The sequence below is a fragment of the Anopheles gambiae genome, chromosome 3 (genome assembly GCF_943734735.2).
Source record: "Anopheles gambiae chromosome 3, idAnoGambNW_F1_1, whole genome shotgun sequence".
Classification (NCBI taxonomy): domain Eukaryota; kingdom Metazoa; phylum Arthropoda; class Insecta; order Diptera; family Culicidae; genus Anopheles; species Anopheles gambiae.
This window is the reverse complement of record NC_064602.1, coordinates 63,993,322-64,013,577: the sequence shown is the minus strand read 5'-3', so window position 1 is coordinate 64,013,577 and position 20,256 is coordinate 63,993,322. Positions and strand designations below refer to the sequence as shown.

The following is a 20,256-nucleotide window of genomic DNA, read 5'->3' as shown; positions in this document are numbered from 1 at the left end:
TGAAAGGTGTTACTAATGGTTCGATTCATCGTTGATCGATTTAAAACGTAATTGGCAATTAGGCTGAAATGATTATTCACGGAAGCTGTAAATGAACGTGAGCAGAATAAAATAAGCGGGTTTTAAGGAATCGTGGGACGAAGACGACAAAAACTACAGTTTTCACATTGTTGGAGTAAAGTATTTGTATATGCAACATAATGTTAGGTTAGTGTTGTGTTTAGTGTCACTGGGGTTCCTATTTTTGTTGAGTTGTACGTGTGTATATGGTTAGCTATATTAATCACCAATATAATAAGTAATAAATGCTTTAAACAGTGAAGGTGGAGAAAATATAATCATTCATTTTAAGTAATGATGAACAATTTGAATTGTTCAATTAAAATTTGTTTCTCATCTATCTGAAATATTTTACTCACAATAAATGTGGAGAAATCAAATAAAACTGACAATGGGGTCCTTTCCGTTTTAAGTTCGTAGGCTGAAATTTCAGCCTGACAGCTGTTTTCATTGTATAGTAGTTTTCGAGCAGCTATCTAAGTGGGTATAATATACAGGTGGGCTTATCCCCAGGTGTATGAATTTAGAGGGCTGATTTGTATGACTTCTGCTTTTTAATGAAGATTTTAAGAGTGTTTTGTGTATTCGTCAAGCCTCCAGTCAAGCCTCCGTCCGTCAAGCCTCCTCTGTTCAGCTTGTTTGAACAAAAAAATTCACCCACCCTGTCGAAAAGTGATATTCAAATTTGGTTTAAAAAAACATTCTATGAGACCACCTGGACTACATACACTTCGATTCCAGATTCCATCACCAGGTCTCTTTAATGCACCTTGGGATAAATGTAAACACCACCTTGTTTTGCCATTTTCGAATCTAATTCTAGCTTTGCGGCTAGAATAATCTAGACTGAAAATTGCAGGCTAGTTTTATGTGTGGTTTTGTATGGAGTGTTTGCATGATTTCAGCCTCCAACTGTCAAACTCGATACAAAAAACTGACTAGAATCGTGAAGGGCCCCATATTCAGCTATTTGAAAACAAGTGTTTCCTTAGAGGTAAAGATCATTACTCATGTAACACATTACCGTGGTCTATTTTAAAACAGGAAAACCGTCACTTGAAATACTGATATTTTACTCTATAATATGAATGAAATTAATGAAGCGATTAGCCAATGAATCATATATTTACAAGTATCGCAACAAATTAACTCAACTCTCCCTTCACTATGGTACAAACCAAGTGCAATCAACCAGAAACGCAAAACACATCCTTATCAGCTTGTTGTTACTTTGTAAGGGTGGTTACATATGGCTCCTGCATCTGCAATTGTAAATGCAGCTTGTAATCTGTTGCGTTGTGTCGATATGATCAGTAAGTCATTATACGCAGAATAGTGCAGTAGCAGATTCAGCTCTACTATGTGGAATGATTGTGTGAAACTTTTGGCTGTTGTGGGACTCCTTTTCCCATTGTGTATTTTAGTAAATTGCAACGGCAAGAGACTTAATTTTGCTTGATTCAAATATTACTGCGAAGTAATAGTGTTTTGTTCTCTTCAGATTCCGAAGATGTCTCGTTGGAATACGAAACAACTCCAACGTTTGATGTGGTGATAGCGGAGGGGAAAAAACTCAAACTCAAGGTGCATGACTACGGACATCGACCCTTGTGCAATCCAGTATGGTACTTCAATGGTCGGCCGGTTTCAAAGTCGCGTTGCATTCCCAGCTATGGTGAGCTGGTTTGTCCCTCGGTAAAACGTGAAGATGCTGGACGATATGATCTATGGGGAGGAGATGGTAGTCGGCATAGTCAGGCGCGTTTGATATTCTCCGCTAATGTGCAAGTCACGAGAGCTGTTGAACGGGATCTGCCGAAGGAACGCATAGCAAAGGTACAAGATGAGCCACCACCATTTTTTGAACGAAAAAATCGTGTAGAGAACGATTGTTTCTGTTCGGGAGTGACCGAACGTTGTCGGATGGCCCTTGATCTGTACCGAATGAGAGTAAGGCTACATCAAAAATGTCAAGCTATGTTAGGGTTATTTACAGAGCTCCTGATTTTATTTACTTTTTATCATGTAGAAAACATACGATCTGTCAAACTTGACTGCAGTAAGGCTGGGCGGTGAATCATCCGGTGCCAAATATATCCGTATTCCGTTATCAGTTTTGCTTGGTAACCTGATCACAGCTTACGGAGGCTATATGCGTTTTCCTGTTACTGAAGAATGCTATACTGATCGCAGCAAACCGTGTGTGGTCATGGTCGACAAGCGAAACATGCATCGAGCGGTTGGATATTTTCTGCCAACATCACACGATCAGCGACAAGTGCAGGTGCTTCTGAAGGAGTCGAACTGGAAACTCTTACCAGCGATTGATGAGCTAAGTGATCGAGATTCAGGTGATGAGCTGACTAAGTTCATCTTTATGTCTACTCTAAGCAACATCCACTCGGTTTACATCCGTGGAAGGTACCGGACGCGCAGCGAGGAAAATATACTTTCCATTGATATGGCTTCATCGTATGATGAAGGGTTGGGTACAGTGACTACTGTCGAGGAGTGTGACTGTCATCCAGGCTACGGTGGATTGTCCTGTGAGCGGTGTGAGAAAGGATACCTTCGAACGTACGACTCAATCAGTCCGGAGGGGATTTGCCTAAGCATTCCCGAGCTTTGGGAACTGCACAAAAAAATCTATCGACAGAATTGATCGAGCACAACATTAATTATGCTGTAAAATAAGAATGGAACCCATCAAACATTCGCGTGTTTAAAATTTAATAAAGGCTTTATAAAACGATTATTGCTAAGGCAGCCTCCTCGGGTCGATCGCTCAATTGAACTGTTCAGTTTATTAGTGAAATTACATATTTCCATACTTGTCTCTCTCTTATCTTTCATAATGTTTGAAGTAAATATACATTATATTCTTCAATGTGATTTTTGTTGGCAAAATATGAAGATTGACTTTATTAAAATGGTGGGTAATGCATATCAAAAGGATACTGCATTCTTTGACTATTTACTCTAAAGTTACAAACAATATTGAAAATAATAAACATTTATTTCCCTCCCCTTCCATTTCCTTAGCACAAATTAAGCCTTTATGAGGACGTTGTTTTTGATTGTTTGTTTTTATTGTTGCGTTATAGTATGCATTCGTTGTATTTCGCTTTAGTTGGTCTACATATATTTGAAGATTATTTTGTGAGATGTCATCAGAAAACATTTTCACGTTTGCTGTTATTCGATCATTTAACGAGACTTTACTAAACTAAACTTGCTCATATAGAATTGATCCTACTTCAACGATAGAAACACCTTTGTGTTTCTATCAGATTGGAGGTGTTAGAAATAGAGCACGTTGAAATGGTAATGACTCAGTTAACAATAATTTTCCAGTATGCTCGGTCCCTGGCAGTTTCCTATGCATGTAGACACCGGATCTCCAACAGGTCTTACTTCACTTGATCTAGTCATCTAGTGTAGAGGTCGCTGTAATCGCTTACACCTGAACTGGCGGTCGCAGTCAAACAAACATCTCTTGTTGGATGCATGCGTGCATTCCCAAGTACCAAATCCTGATGCCTAGTTACATTCCTCAATTAACCTTGCAAAGGATAGTAGGACCTAACTATACAATTGGAAATGTCTGTTGAACAGCGATAAGCATAGGAACTCGGAGCCAAACGGTCATACGGTTATTTAAATTGTTTGTAAAAATACATATCAAAAACAGCTTTTACTATTCGAAACGCATTAAATATAGGGCTTCACCATATTCTATATTCCTATTTTTCCCCTGTTTTGAGAAATTAACAACAGCACTCTTTCTTTCGCCCGCAATAAATTATTATTAATAAAAACAAGCGTTTTTTAAGCTATCTGTAAGTTAGAATTTTATTGAGAGATGCTAAAAAATCCGTCATTTGTCTCGGGCTAAGGCGAAAGAGTGGACTTTCTTCTCTCCCGTAGCCCCGATCGTGAGCCTTCGGGAGTACTCGGCCCGATCAGTGTTGGACGTTGTCCACACTAAGCATTTACCGCGTCGCCCTCTGTCAGCAATTACAGGGAACAACACCTTCTGTGCGAATCGGTTGTTAATAATTATTAACACTTTATAAACAAATAAATTACACAATTAAAAGATTGCTCAAACAATGCGTCATGAAAAAAGGAATCTTTAGTGACTGTTTTAAACATAGTTGACAAAAATAAAGGATGTAATAGGGCATTGCCACATACATTAGGTTCTTCTGCATTAGAAAGTAGTGTCATGGAATCACGTTGGTACCAGTGAAACTGTGTTCTTTTATTCTGTAGGGACGGACATGAGACAGAAAAATGTATAGTTTTGTTCTGGGCTGGATTATGGGCAACCTATACGACCTAGCCGGTCTCGTAGTACAGTCGTTAACTCGTACGACTTAACAACATGCCCGTCATGAGTTCAATCCCCAAATAGACCGTGCCGCCATACGTAGGACTGACTATCCTGCTATGGGGGGAAATCATTTAGTCACTGAAAGCCAAGCCCACAAGTGGGTACAGGCAGGCCTTGACCTACATCGGTTGTTGAGCCAACGAAGAAAGAAAGAAGAATACGACCTTTTGGACAATTTTTACTAAAACATATGTTTGTTCAGGCTTAGGCGCGGAAGCCCTGTCAGTTGATTCGTGTTTAACAAAACGCGAAGATCATTCGTTGAGTTCGGAGGTTTCGGGCACGATCGATTAGTTTATAAGTATAAGTTGATTCCGTGAAATAAACTATCTTCTTATTGTGCAATAAGAGAAATAACACCCGGTAAATATAAAACTCTAGAAAAACTTACACCGAAACGGGAAAAAAACATTATCCGAAATAGTAAGATTAAACAATGTTTTAATATGTTATTCAATTTCATTTGTCCAGTTTTAAACATTATGCCCGGGATTGGTATTGTTGAATAATAAATAAAATAATGAAACAGGTTCTAGAACCTTTAACAATTCATTTAACAATTTTATAATTTAAAAGTTGTATCTTATGAGAACACACATGAATTACAAGAGGAAATATTTACATTAGCTCATTACACATTTGAACTGCTGCCTAACGAATTCTTCCAATCATTTTTTTTTTCAAATACATCAGTGATGCACAAAATTTGAAGTTATTTTTGGTTAGAAATAGATAAAGTTAATTTAACAAAAAAAACTGAAACAATTGTATCACCGGCTCTTCCATCAGCTCTGCAATATCCATGTTACAATAACAAATAACAAATGTTAGAAATGCAGCGTAAGTAATGAGAAGTGCCTTAAATTGAGAACACATTGGTGGCCTAACGTTCTACCTACAAGTGGGCTACTAATCAAGCTATGATTAACTTGGACGGGTTTAAAAAAAGCTCTTAAACTGTGCCTCCCCAATTTAGCCCCTGAAAGCCCCTGAAAGAGATTCAAATGTCTGGCGTTGTACGCAGTCATGATTTGCTTTGTGCAGCAAGTAGTACAATTTGCAAACCATTCTCCATCAAATCAACATTACATTCAGTGAGTCGTGCTTCGTTTTTACTTCCCCGCTGGGATGGAAAATTGCTCCACTCAGAAGTACCGCAGTAATCTATATCCTTTCACGCGCGTCTGTATACTTAGAGCTTCGTGAGCCACTTCATCCCCCAACGCATACACCGCTGGGTGTCTTCTTATTTAAGAGTGCGAAGAGTGACACTGATAATGACGATCCTCGTTCCTTTTGTCGTGCAAAGGAAGTGTTTACTTTTCCATACCATTTGTGGATATAGCAGTGCATTGAAGCGGTACATTTATTGTGCATAATGTGTGAATGACGGAGTATCTTGCGTTCTTGTCATCGGAGAACTGCATCCAGATTGGATGTAAGTGGTGTACGTATTCGTGGAACTGGTTATAGCCCGCTTAAAGCAAAATGGCATGATGTGTTATCTGTTGGAAATCCCGCAACGATATGTATGTGTATGGGATGCTTAAATAGGAATGTGTCGCCACGGCATGTAAAACTAATGATCTAATATATTAATTCAAGGCGTTTTTACACGTTTTTAATGAGGTGTTGATGTATGTTCATGGTGGTAGGAAGCATGCATTAGAAAATAATTCTATATCACAGTTCAGAAATAGAAATTCAGGCATTATTATTTTAAAAGAGTTTTCTCAAATCAACAGTAAACTGATAATAAAATAATGTTAACTGGTGAAAAGTCTTAACTTCCTGATTTTATGGAAACCGTTTTACCAGTATTCCCGCCAAATATTTCAAACATCAAAAATCTAATGCTTCGTTCAATGCTTGCGATTTCTTATTTGATTTCTCATATAATAATCGTTTTTAATAATAATCTTAAAATTATTTGAATGTATTTTTAAAGTACAGATTAATATTTATTGTCCGTGGTTAATAGTTTAGTTTAATAGAAATTTGTGACATGACGTTGACCAAAAATTTCAAGTATAACAAATAATCATTGTATTAAATGAAGTTTACATTTGCTCAAATAAAATTTCATAATTTTGGAACTAATGGCACATGTTTAGTTGCATGTATTACGGTGTGGAGTCCACATTTCACCTTCTCCATACAGCTTCGCACCGTATGCATAGGAACTGTAGAACGTATGCAGAGCAATCCAAATCATACTAAATGATTGAGGCTAACGTTTTTACCGCTTTATCGCAAGGTTCAGACATTACACATTACCTGTTGTAAACGCGACCCACTTAAAATACTCAGTTGCTGTTTATGAACGTGCGTATTAGCATACTCAGTAAATAAAAGATTAAGGTTTTTATAATAGGTGTAGTATAATCAACGAGTAGCCATATTCAAATGTATTGAATTATAATGGATAGATCTGTAGATTGCATCTCGTTTAAAATAATCAATACAGTGAATTTGCTCCTCCATATTCATAGAGTACGTTCTTATAAATAGTCACCTTCAGCCCTTGGTAATTCTAACAATTCTAGTTCCACTAAAATACCAATAATTAAGATTGAAAGGTTTAAAAATAACTACAAACTCAGCGGTCCAGTAGCGTTTCCTGAGCCGGATGGTAGGAATTGAAACGGTACTCTTGACCCACCACCCACTTCCCCAAACAGACACACGCACACACCGTAATTGGCAAAGTAGAGCAACACATCTACTCAAGCATCATGGCTCGAGACTCGGAAGTAGTCACATTACTAATGAAGTGATTTGTAGCGAGCGTGCATACAGATCGCGATGCTTCCGTTTCATTTTACGTGGTTTTTCCCTTTCGATTACTTTGTCCCGGTACTTTTCTCTTTTCCTCACACACTCTCTCTCTCTCTCTCTCTCTCTCTTCTTGTTGTAAAGATTTCCAATACTTGCCAGTCGATTTGCCAGCACTACTGCCGACTGTGGAAGTAATAAGGGGGGCTTAAAAGGGGGCGGTGAGAGCATGGAATGGAATTCCATCGCACAACAATACCGCGAATCGAATGCAAACAAAACATTAGCAGACGGCCGCTGAACATGGATTCGTTTTCGGTCAGCGTTCGATTGGAACGTAGGGGGATGGGCCAGATTCGTTTTCCCGGATTCCTTGTTTCGCGCGTGTTATTCCCTTCTGGGGGAGCAGAGTACATGTGAACCGCTCCGATGCATATTCATGTTGGCGAGGATTCATAAATAAACATTCGGCCTCAAACATTGTGTGTGTGCTGGTTGGTTACATAATTTCCGATATTTTCGTGTTCACCGGTTGCTGCACCCTTTAGACCATGCCCATCTTACACCTTCGACGGTGCACAGCAGCTAACGGACGCTTTGAGTACACTGTTTGCCGAAGTGGTGATGTTGGTTCGCAACCTGCACCCGATTGCAACAAGCGCGTGAATTGGTGAATATGCGGCGAACGTTGCCGGTTGGCGTTGTTTAAAGTTCGCGACTGAGGTGACTTAATTTGAATTTCCTTGCAAATTTTTCTCCAGCCAGCCGTTCCAAGTATCGGCCAAAATAACGAAGCTAAACGAATGCGAAATCGAAAAGGAGAAAGGAAGCAACTGTAAGCAATTTAGAATATTTCATTTCCGTCGAATAAGCACCGCCATTTCCGCCATTTGCATATGCTGCGTTTTGTTTCGTGAAATTTTAAGAAACTTTTCCCAGAATAATCCACATGCACGAGCCAGGCTCTAATGATTCTAAGAACGGTCAAACACCTGTGCATATAACGATGAAAAATCATGCTTGTGGAAGACTTTTGCCAAATCATTTCCGCTTACATGTGAGAGTAAAACCAACTAAGCATTTGGAATTTCCGTTCCGTGAATTAATTCTATAACAAAATATCAAATCATGCAATCCCTTATTATGCAATTGTATACTTAACTTATATACTAGTTTCATTCTAGGCTTTCATTTCAGGTTGAAAAAATATAGTTTGTCAAAACCTTTCTTCATTCTACTTTCCTAATCATGTATCTTTCCTTATCACTGCTTTCTTGTAATTCTTGTGTTATGTTCTTTAAGTGTTAATTAAAGATTTTTATTAATTTTGACAAACAATTTTGTTAGTCTTTAGTTAGACAATCAAGATAGGAAACTATATCAAAATGAATTATTTTACATTTTTTTGTTAACGATAATGAAAAAGATGTTTGAAGCAGAAAAATAAAATAAAATATTCAGGAATATTTTAGATGAAATCTTGAAGATTTAAACTGAAATAACAAGCATACGTTTGCCTATTTACAGGGCATGGAATAAGGATATTAATCCAAGAATATAGCTAGCATATACTCGTCTGCAAGTAATAACAGTACATACTTGGGTGGCCCCGTGGTACAGTCGTCAACTCGAACGACCTAATAAAATGAATAAGAACTGACTATCTGGTTACATGAATAAGTTTCAAAAGCATATACAAACAAAGCTTTTAAGTTTCGAAAGCCATACCTTCTGCGTAAATAAAGCAGCTTGTTGCATCTTCTAGTGACCAAAAGGGTTCACATTTAGATGGTTAGATACAAACAATACTTGGATACTCATTTGAAGAGTGGGAAACGTGAATATGTTGTGGACTTTCAACATAAAATAAAATAATCAAAATGGGTTAAAAAATAGACAATATTATCCAAAAACTTTTTATTTCTGCTAGATTGCGCATCCTTTAAAATACTTTCTAATCTTGAACTACAGGTAAACAACAGTATGGAACAGAAAACTAACTAACAGAAAACTAACAATATTGGGTAAAATGAATCTGCCGCTTATACAAACTGCATTTTTGTGACGTGGAATTTACCAGCAATGGGATACAAAGTAATTCAAACAAAAATGACGTTCAGACAAGTGTTTAAAAGAAGAAAAAAGCATAATAAACAAAAATGAATCATTAACTTGTTACATTATTCCAAAAGAAGTAGATACATGGTAAAATAGCAAAAAAGGATTTGTTTCATACAATTCTCTGGTATTTTATAGATTTACGTAAAAGAAACAAAAAACAAACAAATCGCATCTAACGAATAATGTAAGATGACAAAAACGCATTTTCAAACTGTTATATTGTTGCTTCCTAATCAAAACAACAGTATAACATGGCTGGGCAACGGGATAAAGCAGAGAGCGTTACACTAAAGGAGATAGAACAAGCTGAGATGAAATTGGGAGAGAATAGGCACTAGATTTCAGTGATGCAGGACAAGCTGCATGTGTGTACGGAACGTCGATGAGATAGGGTGCGTGTACTTTCACAGGTGCAGTGATGCGTGAAAAAATTGTATCAAAATAAGTGTAATGTGGGTTTTGTTTGAAGATATTGTGCGCGTTGGACGGCTAATTCTATTAGTACATTTGAAGCTACAATTATACAGTGCCTTAAGAGTCGTATCATGCGAAGTAAATCATTGTGTTTTTAAGATGTGTCAGGGATTGTTATTGGCAAATACAACCAAAGGTTATAGCAGAGCAGGTGGCCCCTTGGACCAGTGAGTGAAACCTAGCAACTTCTCTCTTTGCTCAATTCTCACAACCCATGAAAAGGGGAAACAGGACAGCTCTCTCATTGGAACCTTTTTTGACGTCAGGCAAAAACCCGGCGAAGTACTAGAATTTTCTCCCAGTAGCTTGCCACATTGGTTGTTGTCCATTTTTCCCCTAATAAGCTTTGCTCAACTGAATCGTCACTCGTGTTTCTGGTGATGCTGATACGACTCGAGCAAAAGCTTTCACGTTCGTACGTTCGGCTGTTAAAAAGCTCACACAATTCTGGGCTGCGGGAGAGATTTTTGGTTCGGTTTTTTTGGAGAGAACCTTCACCAGGGACACGGGGCTTCGGCTTTGTCTGGCGTGGGACAAACCGAAAGACAGAGAGCGAGCAGAAGCAAAAGGCACGACGGTTTTAATGGATCGGTTGCGGCTCCCGATGGGTAGTTAGAAGTTCGTACCCGTTCGTGGAGTGTGCGTGTCCGTTCAGCAGGAAGGCTCGACCCACGGTAGTGCCGTTCGTTTGCGTATCGCGTTGCGTGCATGTTTTAAGAGCGTAAAATAAATCGCCTTTTCCCAGTGAATCAGAGTGTTTCGAAGCTGTGAGTAAGCGATTACAATTGTGTGATTACGTCTAATAAATATGTTAAGTGTAGTACAATAATCTTCTAATCAATTGACGATTAGATATGAGTTTTCGATCAACTTAAGGATTTTCCCAAAGCAATCGGAGCATTGCAAAGTGTGTTCGTGAAGGTTGCCAAAAACCGCACCTAAAACGGGTGTCCACTCCGTGGGCGAGTCGGTTTTGTGGAGAGTTGCTCCACGTGCGCCCATGACGTAGGATTATTTTCTTTCGCAAAACGGCAAATTATTACCGAATAAAATGGGGAGTAGAAGGATTTCGGCGAAACCTGCGGTCGTAAAGCCGGTGCTGAGATGAAAGTTTTTCGTGTTGTGTGTGCGTGCAATATTAATAGAAAATGACATGCGTTTTTTTAGTTGTTTACTAGCAAAATGTGGAACTTTTGTTTGTTTGTGAAACGCCTTTTGTCAAAACGGTAAGCTGCTTGTGTTGGTAATGCAGTGTTTGTTGTTGTATATAAGAGAAGAAACGACTAAACAGAAGAAGAAAAAACTGTAAAAAGCTTAACAAACAACTGTGGCATTCTTGGAATTATCTAGCTCGGAGAAAACTTTTGTAAACAAAAAAGTTAAATTGTTTTCTTTAATGCGTCGATACTTTTTGCTCTAGCTGCTAAGTGAAGTAAGCAGAAACAAAACGAATTCAGCTCGGAATAGAACAAAGCAGAAGAAAGTAGAAGAAACAAAAATAAATACCTGTATGTGTGCAAAGGTTAATCCGTCGCTCTAAAACAAAACAGCAGCACCGGAGGGTGCTCACGGAAGCGGAAATGAGGCTTTTCCGTCGCCGTTTTGTTCTGTGCGTTATCTGCGGTGGATCGTTTGTGAACGAGTTTCGGTTTCGTTTGGTGACCTTCGCAAAAAAAAAGAAAAATGAAAAGAAAAGAAAACCATCAATCCGAAGCAAATGTTACGTCGCACACAAGATATAACTGTGATGGCACAGGAGCAAAGAAAACGAGCCATGCTGTCTTACATTGCCCAACAGTTGCGGTCATCGTGTACGGTGTCTTTAACAGGATTTAGGTGACGACGCACTTCCGTTGTTCACACACGAAGGATAGAACAGCACCAACAAAAAGCGAAGAATATGACGATAATTTGCTGGCGGATGTGAATGGACCACACATATGTGAGACTGTTTCCGTTCGCCAGTTTATGTGAAATACTTTGATGAATACGTGCGTGTGTGTGTAAAAGAAGAAAAAAAAGAAAACTTCACAAAAATGATAGAAAAAAGCCAAAATTATAACCGACCAGTAGAAGAAAATGTGCACGTGGCAACAACGATCAATGTTTGTAGCAAACAGATGCGATAAAAATCATCATTCGTCTCACAGTTCAACTCGACAGGCAACCCGTTCGTCACAGTGTGGAAGCTGTAAAAGAGAAGTCCCAGTTCCAAAGGAATATAACACACACACATGCAACAACAACAAAACGTTAAAAAAGTTGCAAACCATCCCGGACTGGATGGTGGCGTCTGCGGGATATTAAACAATGTGAAGCAGAAAGAACTATTTCACGCAAAGGTTTAATGCCTTTTTGTGGATGTGTTATGGAGTTGGTTGGAGTTGGTGTGTGTTTTTTTCTTCTTCACCTTAGCCTTCCGTCACCAGCTGACGGTTACAGTTTTCTGTTAGCGACCGTGTTTCCTTTTTATGTCATAAGTTTGTTTGGCCCTTTAGCACAAGCCACACACACACTTCTGGCGACAAAACTGGGGACGGCTCAGGCAGGAAGTAGTGGAGCAGGGTTCGGTGTTTCTTATTCATTGTGTACAATCCGGCTTTGAGTTTCGGTCAGCTTAAGAGGAAAGAGGGAGAAAAAACTCCCCAGCTCATGCGAGGGCAAAAGCAGATACCAAAGTTAATCCCATTTTCATCATCATCACCTTTTGGAGAAAGCTTTCCTCGACGTGTTTGGTACAGAAGCGTCTTCGAGTTTTTTTTTTGTACCGGAAACGGAAAATGCAAACTGAACTGTGAGGTTTGATTTTTTATACACACCACTCAACTTTCCGTTGCGTTGTGAAAGCGGAGAAAGTATGAAACATATTGAACCTTTCCGTGGAAGCAGCTGCGGGTGGTAGATAAAAAGTGTCCATATGAAGGAAAGGCCACAATTTTAGAAGCTCCTAAAAAGTAGACAGTCGAGAGATGTTTTCCATCGTAAAGTAAGTGTTTTTTTTCCTTGAAGACTAGTACGTAGAATGCCATTAGCATTGGGCTGACTTTGGTCGTTTGAAATATAGTTGAGGCTGTGCGTTATTTTATGCAAAAAATAAGCATATTTATCCCTTTTGCTCCACTTGGTCGAACTACCACGAATCTTTACATCAATCATCGTTCCATTCTCCAGAGCCACACCGTTCGCATCCGTGTGTATTACGTACATCTCGCAGAATCAACTACCAACCGCAAGACTAGCGTGACTAGGAGGCGTGTAAATGTGTGACGACTTTCACTCACCAGAACGTGCTTGGAAAATTTGTCAGCCAAGCTCAAGTGTGTGTCCCTTAATCCCATGTCTTGCTCACTGCACCACCGTTTGCGTGAGACACAAGTGCCATCAAATCGGATGGGACGGATTGGGGCTGCAGGGAAAAGGCCTACCGACGATTGTGTTTCCCTAGCAGTATTTCTGAAGTAATCTCTTATCACTTGACTTCACGTCTCTGCGTTTCTCGATGGTGGCAGAGAATTAATTCCTAACATGCACTCCATTTGAGACTGCTACGGGTACCTTGGTTGTTCGCGTTGCTCTGTAGCTTCTTCGTTTGGTTCTCTTGTGTGGGGCGAGAGATTCAAATATTATTCCCTCGCTTCGATTTCCCACGGACAGCTCACAGCGTGGTGGTGTTGATGATGCTTGATGGTTACAGTACAACGACACAAACCCTGCTGAAAGTGTTTTCCGGGGAAGGTTGTTTGATGTCGGATGTTGATTTGCGGATGTCCTGATTCAATTCTTGATGTATATAAATGTGTTCAAGCCGTCGGACCGGCAGAGTGGATATCCGCTTTTTAGAGACCATCAGTTGGACGTGCTACGGTGACGATGGTCCGATAATTAAAATCAAACAAAAAGGAAGCCCTTCGCTTGGTACAATTTTAGATTGCAAGATGGTGCCGCTGGAGGATTGACGTTGCCTATCAGTGGGGATTGTCAGTAAATGCAAAGTAAATTCGGCCACAAGATGTTTTGAAATCTATTATTGCAGCTCTCAGCTACTAAGCTTTGTGAGGGAACTTTTGCCAGACGACTCTCGAACATGGTATCTCATATGTACTGCTTGTTACACGTGAGGATTTACACCCGTACGGAATGCAGTTTTTTCCATCTGGTGCTACCGCAGAACGCGATGTGCGGTACTGTTTCGTGGAAGATAAAATAATTAAAGGTAGCCTAGGGTCGTTTGTGACGCGTTGGTCACCGGGGAAGAGACCTGGACACACATACTACCAACCGGATGTACCCGGTGTGGGATTATAAATCTCGTCGTATAACACGGAATTCCTGAAAGGACGAAACACGGTGGAGATGTTCAACGTTTTCGCAGCGTTGCGCCAGGCCAAAGCACCCCGAATGGCGAGTAAATGGTTTTGAATTATTTATAGTCCCCTGTTAGCTATCGTGAGGTCGTTGTGCAACGAAATTTTAACCCCCCCCCCCCACTTCCTCCCCCATTACCCGGGATCAGTTTCGTGGCGTGTATTAATCATCGTTCTCACGGCAATCTGTCAGCGGAAGAGGCTACACGGAATTAGTTCCCCGGTGGGGTGGTGTAAGCGTGTTGAAGTTTTTTTTAATATTCCTTTGGACTTTGCTGGCATTGTTTCGAGACGTAAAACAAGCAAAAAGTCTATTTTTGCTGTTATGATTAATTATTTTCTTCTTTTTTTATTATGCCATTGACCACGTGACTGGCAAAAACTTATCCTGGAACATACATTAGTATTAACTAATGCACACAGCGGGAGGTAGCGGGAAGTCGATCATTTCATCCCCTCTAATCGATCGATTGTGTCGAAAGCTATGAAACGCTTCGATGATTGAAATAATGTTGCAACATTGTAAAACTTTATTCCGTTTTTCCCGTCCTTGTGTTAGGTGGCAAGAAACAAACCAGTGTGAAAATAAAACCATCATCTATCGAGTAGGCATCGACAAATGGGTCGGAATGGAAAATAAAGTACCAACCAAGTACCCCAGTGTGTGGCTGTTGTTGTTGGCAGTGAAATGTGAAAAATATTGATTTCTGTATCCAGTTTTCTCGGCCAAACGGAGAACGGAGCAATTGGAAAATAAATAGAAATTGTGCAAAATTGTGCAACTTGGCATTCAGTCGTTCGTGCCATATCGAATACCCAGCGTTGTGTAGTGTGTGTGTGTGTGTGGCAGCGTGTGTACGTGTGAGAGAGTTTGTTGATTGTTTTGTTGACCAGTTTATTGTTCTTGTGAGCGTTGTTTGGCGCTGTGAGAGGAGGTATTCCGCATTCTGTTTGCCGGATGGTGGTTTGAAGTGGTTGCAACAATGCCAAACGGGGAAAACTTGCCATGCCCTAGCCGCTGGCACAAAATGTACTAGTGAGAATACGCGAAGCGTTGTGAGTTGGTGTTCGGAGCGTACATAAATTGATCCGGAGTATATTGCATTGAGTGGGCACTGCATCCTTGACAAAGTACATCCGCAAGGTAAGAGAGTTTGCTTTCTTCTCTGCTATTTTTTATTTATTTATTTTAGTTTTACCTTACTGCTTTGAATTACGGACACTTTTTGGCATTTAATATTTTCTTACTAATTCAATTTAAATCAGTCAATCATCTGTATTTACAACTCGAAATATTGCAAAATATCATAAAACTGCAATGATATTTTAATTCATATTTCGGACAGTTTCGAGCTTAAATTAAATTAAATTACCGACGATTTGATCAATATTGCATACAGCTTCAAAATTCCTTTTATAATCTTTAAATTTACACTCACATTACACCTTTTTTAGTTTTTTACTTGGATTCTGGATATCGGTGTCCTCCTAGGCCGAGAGAACGACGGTCTTTCATACAATTGGGTTTCAGTGCTCTTTGTCTCTTATACTGGTATATGAATAGAACCCTAGATTTGCTACGCGAATAAACGGTTTTCTCGTACGGCCATCAACGTATTTGTCACAGACATCTTCAAATTTCGTTGTTTTTTGTTATTATCACTGTTTAAAAAGAAATTTATGCAATGAACCACAATTTACTTCGGCTGTCCAGAATTAAAAACAAGAAAAAATGTATCTTAGTTTTCCAGACAGAATTAAATACGTGTTTTAATGAAATTCAGAGCAGAACATCATAAAACGCTGTTGTTTCCAAGTTGATAAATAATTCGCACGTGGACGCCAAAATAATTATTTACTGTGGCATCAAAGCCTGCTAGGGGTCTGTTTGATTCTAGTACATCATGGCAATTAAAAGTCAAAAGTTAAAGTCAAAATATAAAGAAATTAAACAAAAACAGCATGAATGTCCGGTATTTGAAGCTGTGCGTAATTTGATTCATAACAGTATTTGATATTTTTCTTTATATTAAAATAATGGCATTATTTTTGTATTGGCTTGCAATGCTAGGGACCCTTATATAATGCCTACGACAGTTTCAGTATATTCTTTGACCGTCGCCGGCCAAGACTTGCCTGTCGCATTAAATGTTTTGACAATCAGTGACTTATTGATAGCAGATTGACTAATTGACTGTAAACATTTAAGAATATGATTGCAAGTAGAAACTATAAGAAAATAATGCCGACAGAATTATAAGTCATCCATAAAGCATTATAGAATTTTAGCGAAATCAACTAAATTTTTGTTTGTTTGATAAATGATATACAATACAAAAAGGGCAAAGTGTTAGTTCATTTGTAATAAGCTCGGAGTATGGTATGTGTATATGTGTATAGTAAAAGTAACAAAAATATCACAGTTCATACAATATATGAAACATATGTTTGCTTGCGGCTCTATACGAACTAATACACTTCATGATATGAATAATTGTTTCTGAGGCCATAGTTGAATGTAATACAGTAAAATATTCAAAAAAAATTAAAATTTATTTTTATCACACATTCAAGATTACTAGAATATGGAAATAAGGTGAATTAGAAATAACAATGTTACTTAACAATATATTTTGTATTAGTATTGTTTTGGTTCCAGTAATTCCCACAAAAACAAAGAATAGCAAATAGATTCTAGTAAATTTGTACACAACGAGAGTATCTTCCAATCTAAATCGTTGCCATCAAGAATGCATAGCAGGGTGCAAAAAGGAAATCAGCTCCAAAACTTGCCCTCATTCATTCTGGTCACACGCACACCATTGATAGGGCTGTGCGGTGGTCGGTAGTGGTGAAACCATAACAGTAATGATTAAGTCTGCCTCAGATCGCCCTGACCCGAATGATCCGAATATGAAGGAACTAGATATAGCAGTGTATTATTGGGACTTATCAAAACACGGCCAGAACGATGTTTGAAGGTAGCTGAAGTCATTTTTTCAAAGACGCTTGACCATAGTACACGAAACTCCGAAACGATGTCGTCCCAGTTGACTGGAAGCGATGTTTTATCATGTTCGAAATGTTAGGATAATACCGTGCCACTACCGATGGAGGAGGAGAACGGTCCAATCAATCACCTCGCAAGGGTGTACATGTGTTGTCCGCTTTAGGCACCTTTCAATATTTCATCTGTCTTGCGATACCATTCTTAGTGTTCGAGATTCCGCATACAGTCGCATTTAGGTGAAAAAAAAACAACACGATCCAAACATTTCTATTTAAGATTCATCCGCATTCGGTTTATCCTTATTTCTAAATCGGAAGAAGATGGTCCTTTAGGGTGTTTACCGTTCACTTTTCTTCGAGCAGTATCTTCATGCCAGATGAGAAGAACAAATCAACGGTCCAGTAGTCCTTCAGAACGCTCCATGCGGAAAGAAGCCACCGTACTTCAAACCAAAAAAGATCCCCTATGCGTGAGTGAGGGGATGTATGTGTGCGATAGGTGTGGATCATATAATAGAGGTTTCGATTTGGTCCATGCTGAATCTTAATATCCTGCATAGCTACGCTTCAAGGTGAACATACGCACGGAAAAGCTTGTATAGATTTTCTGGAAATAAGGAAAAAAACATTTTTGGAGAGGGAATAAATTTTCCCAAAAAATAGAAAAACACGATGTATACATTTTTTTTCTTAAGCCGTTTCTGACAGCATCCTTAGGGAGAACTAAGTTTGTAGCTGTGCTTGAAGGAGGTGAGTGCCAGTGTGATATCTGATTTCGGTTGCTGTCCGTCAGGTAGATGTGGTCGATTTAACTCGCACGGTCGAAGTATTGAACAAGTATATTCGGAAGATTAACCTTTCCAGCATGATTATACGGTCCCTTCCTTGTTGCTATTGATGCTAAATGAACATGTCAACAGGATGTGTTTTGAGGGAATTTGATCAACTGGCTGTCTGCAGGATTCAAATAGTATCAGTTCAGAGTCGTCTGGACAGGGCAACAATAGTTATCAGATAATCTTTTTAATGTTTTTTTACTGTATGCCTTTTGAACTTAACAGTTTAAAAGATCGCTTAAGAACGAAAAAAATTAGTTCTTTAGAGTGAATACATGGATAACATCCACTATTTAAATCAACAAATCAACGTGGTCGCATGCTGTGCTGGTAGAGTTTTGGAAAAATAGGAAACGGCTTACAAGTTACCATGTTTTGATTACGCCAATTACCACTTATGTTACTCATAGTACGTAGAACGTGTGTAGAATGACGATGATACTTAACATAATGTGAGCAAACCGAAAAAGTTCGACAAACACAAACAAGTGGCAGAAAACGCCTTGGGTTCCTACCATGTAGGGTTACTTTAGTTACTAGATAAACCAAGGCGTATCGTAATCCCAGCATATGATAAAACGTCCATGTAAGCGAAATAGTGTAACAAGATGTGTATATTTCCGGTAGTGGTTGAATACTATTGATTAGAAGACCTACGTTATTGAGTAGAAGCAATGGATGGATAGATGAGACATCGAGCCTTTGGCAATTGGTATCAAAAACAAAAAAGAAGCACCAAATTGTTGCGCTTGCTCTAGCTACATCGAGATTCTCTCCCCAAAATAAAGGACTAGGTGAGATGTTGTGGACAAAATCTTGTTGATGCATACTTACCATTCTACCACGATATCAAACTAAAGGGTATGAGCACCACACGCTTAAAGGTAGGATGCTAGAAGTGGGCTAGAAGCAACTGCAGAATTCCGTACCCTCCAGACAGCGTCGAAAAGTTGTGGAAATGTTTCCCCTTCTTGGATGTGGTCGTTTCAGTATCTTCCAGCTCATTAGTTTTGTTTTCTTTGTGTACTGATTGCGATGGGTTGGATCCCCGTTGGGTTGAATCGATCCAATTGGAAATGAGTCTTGTTTAGATGAGGTGGTAACGATGCATTGGAGTGCCACGTAAGGATTGGCACCGAGTAGTCGGCGTACGTTTTCGATAATGTTCAAACGATGATGTTTCATGAATCAGTAAGTACGCATAACAAGACTGTTTCAGGGGAGAGCGCAATCTTGAGCGAAAGGTGCATTTGAGAGAGTTGGTGCGAATAATGCTCGCAATTTGACGAACATTACATTTAAATAGCCAAAAGTAAACGACTTCAATAAAAAAGCGCAATAATACGAACTGAAAATAAATCATGAAACTTATATAATAAGCAATAATGTATAAGTATTGTGCATTGGTCTAGCTGTAATTAATTCGTTAAACGACTAAAGAATAGAATTTTATGGTAAACGAATGTTCTCATTAGAAACCATAAAGACATCAAATCCAAAAAAAAATGAACAAATCAGAATTATGAAACGAGCAAGCAGTTTCAGTTTGTTTATCTTGTGGTTGAGAAATGTTACTTACTGTGCGCGTTTTCAATGCCCAAGGGAAAACTGCACCCATTGTGAACGTTTGGTTTAAGTTTTCTTCCAACGACAAAAAAAAAACTAAGCAGAACTTAGAGTTTAACTTTTTTTTACATTTCATTGTAACAAGTATGGGTCATTCTACCAGTTACGTTTCGTTACTGTCGCATAGATGCATAGCCTAAGGAGTGTAAGAAAACTTTTTAAAGGGTAAGGTAAGGTAAGGTAAGGTTGGTTGGTATTAACCAAGCGATATTAATCGCAAAAAAGAGTTCATATTTTTGTTACATACCACGTACACAATTTTACAGTTTTTTCACAACGTTACAATGTTGTTTCAAGTGCTTTGTTCAGTTCCTGACATTATATATAACAAATTTTGCCTAGGAATCCCATTTCTGTAGAATTTGATTTACAATGGTATTATTGGGAAATTATAATAAATCGTTTGAAAGTCTTTTGTTTATATTATGAAGTCATAGAACTAGGACTGATAGGACTGATTGTTGTGAATGGTTCTTATACTGCTTTGTAATACAATATGATGATCTGTGCAACTATCATTAAGGGTATCAACTGTGTTGTTTCATTGTATTTAATATGAATTGCTGTTTAATTAACCTCTTGTTAGTCTTCTTTT

At 38.8% G+C, this 20,256-nt stretch overlaps 2 protein-coding genes across 20 annotated transcripts in view; both read left to right on the top strand.

Annotated features, from left to right (window-relative positions):
• Nucleotides 1–1,335: 1,335 nt before the first annotated feature.
• On the top strand, nt 1,336–2,849 carry LOC1275280 (basement membrane-specific heparan sulfate proteoglycan core protein). Its single transcript, XM_314518.4, has 3 exons — nt 1,336–1,496; nt 1,562–2,010; nt 2,090–2,849. Exons 1-3 carry the CDS (start codon nt 1,421–1,423, stop codon nt 2,720–2,722), a joined length of 1,158 nt encoding a protein of 385 aa, XP_314518.4. The 5' UTR covers nt 1,336–1,420; the 3' UTR covers nt 2,723–2,849.
• Nucleotides 2,850–9,700: 6,851 nt separating this feature from the next.
• LOC1275271 (hemicentin-2) overlaps nt 9,701–20,256 on the top strand; it is a 221,352-nt gene continuing 210,796 nt past the window's right edge. For 5 of the 19 annotated variants that reach the window (XM_061659570.1, XM_061659574.1, XM_061659567.1 and 2 more), the window contains exons 1-2: nt 10,404–10,593; nt 14,750–15,334. Coding sequence is in view for 1 of the 19 variants with exons in the window: in XM_061659564.1 (XP_061515548.1) it covers nt 11,009–11,052; nt 14,750–14,795 (90 nt within the window). In the remaining 18 variants the exon portion in view is untranslated. Of the gene's footprint in view, nt 9,805–10,401; nt 10,598–10,989; nt 11,053–14,749; nt 15,335–20,256 lie in introns of those variants that run through there. The other 14 variants (XM_061659564.1, XM_061659576.1, XM_061659577.1 and 11 more) reach the window with 14 other exon arrangements.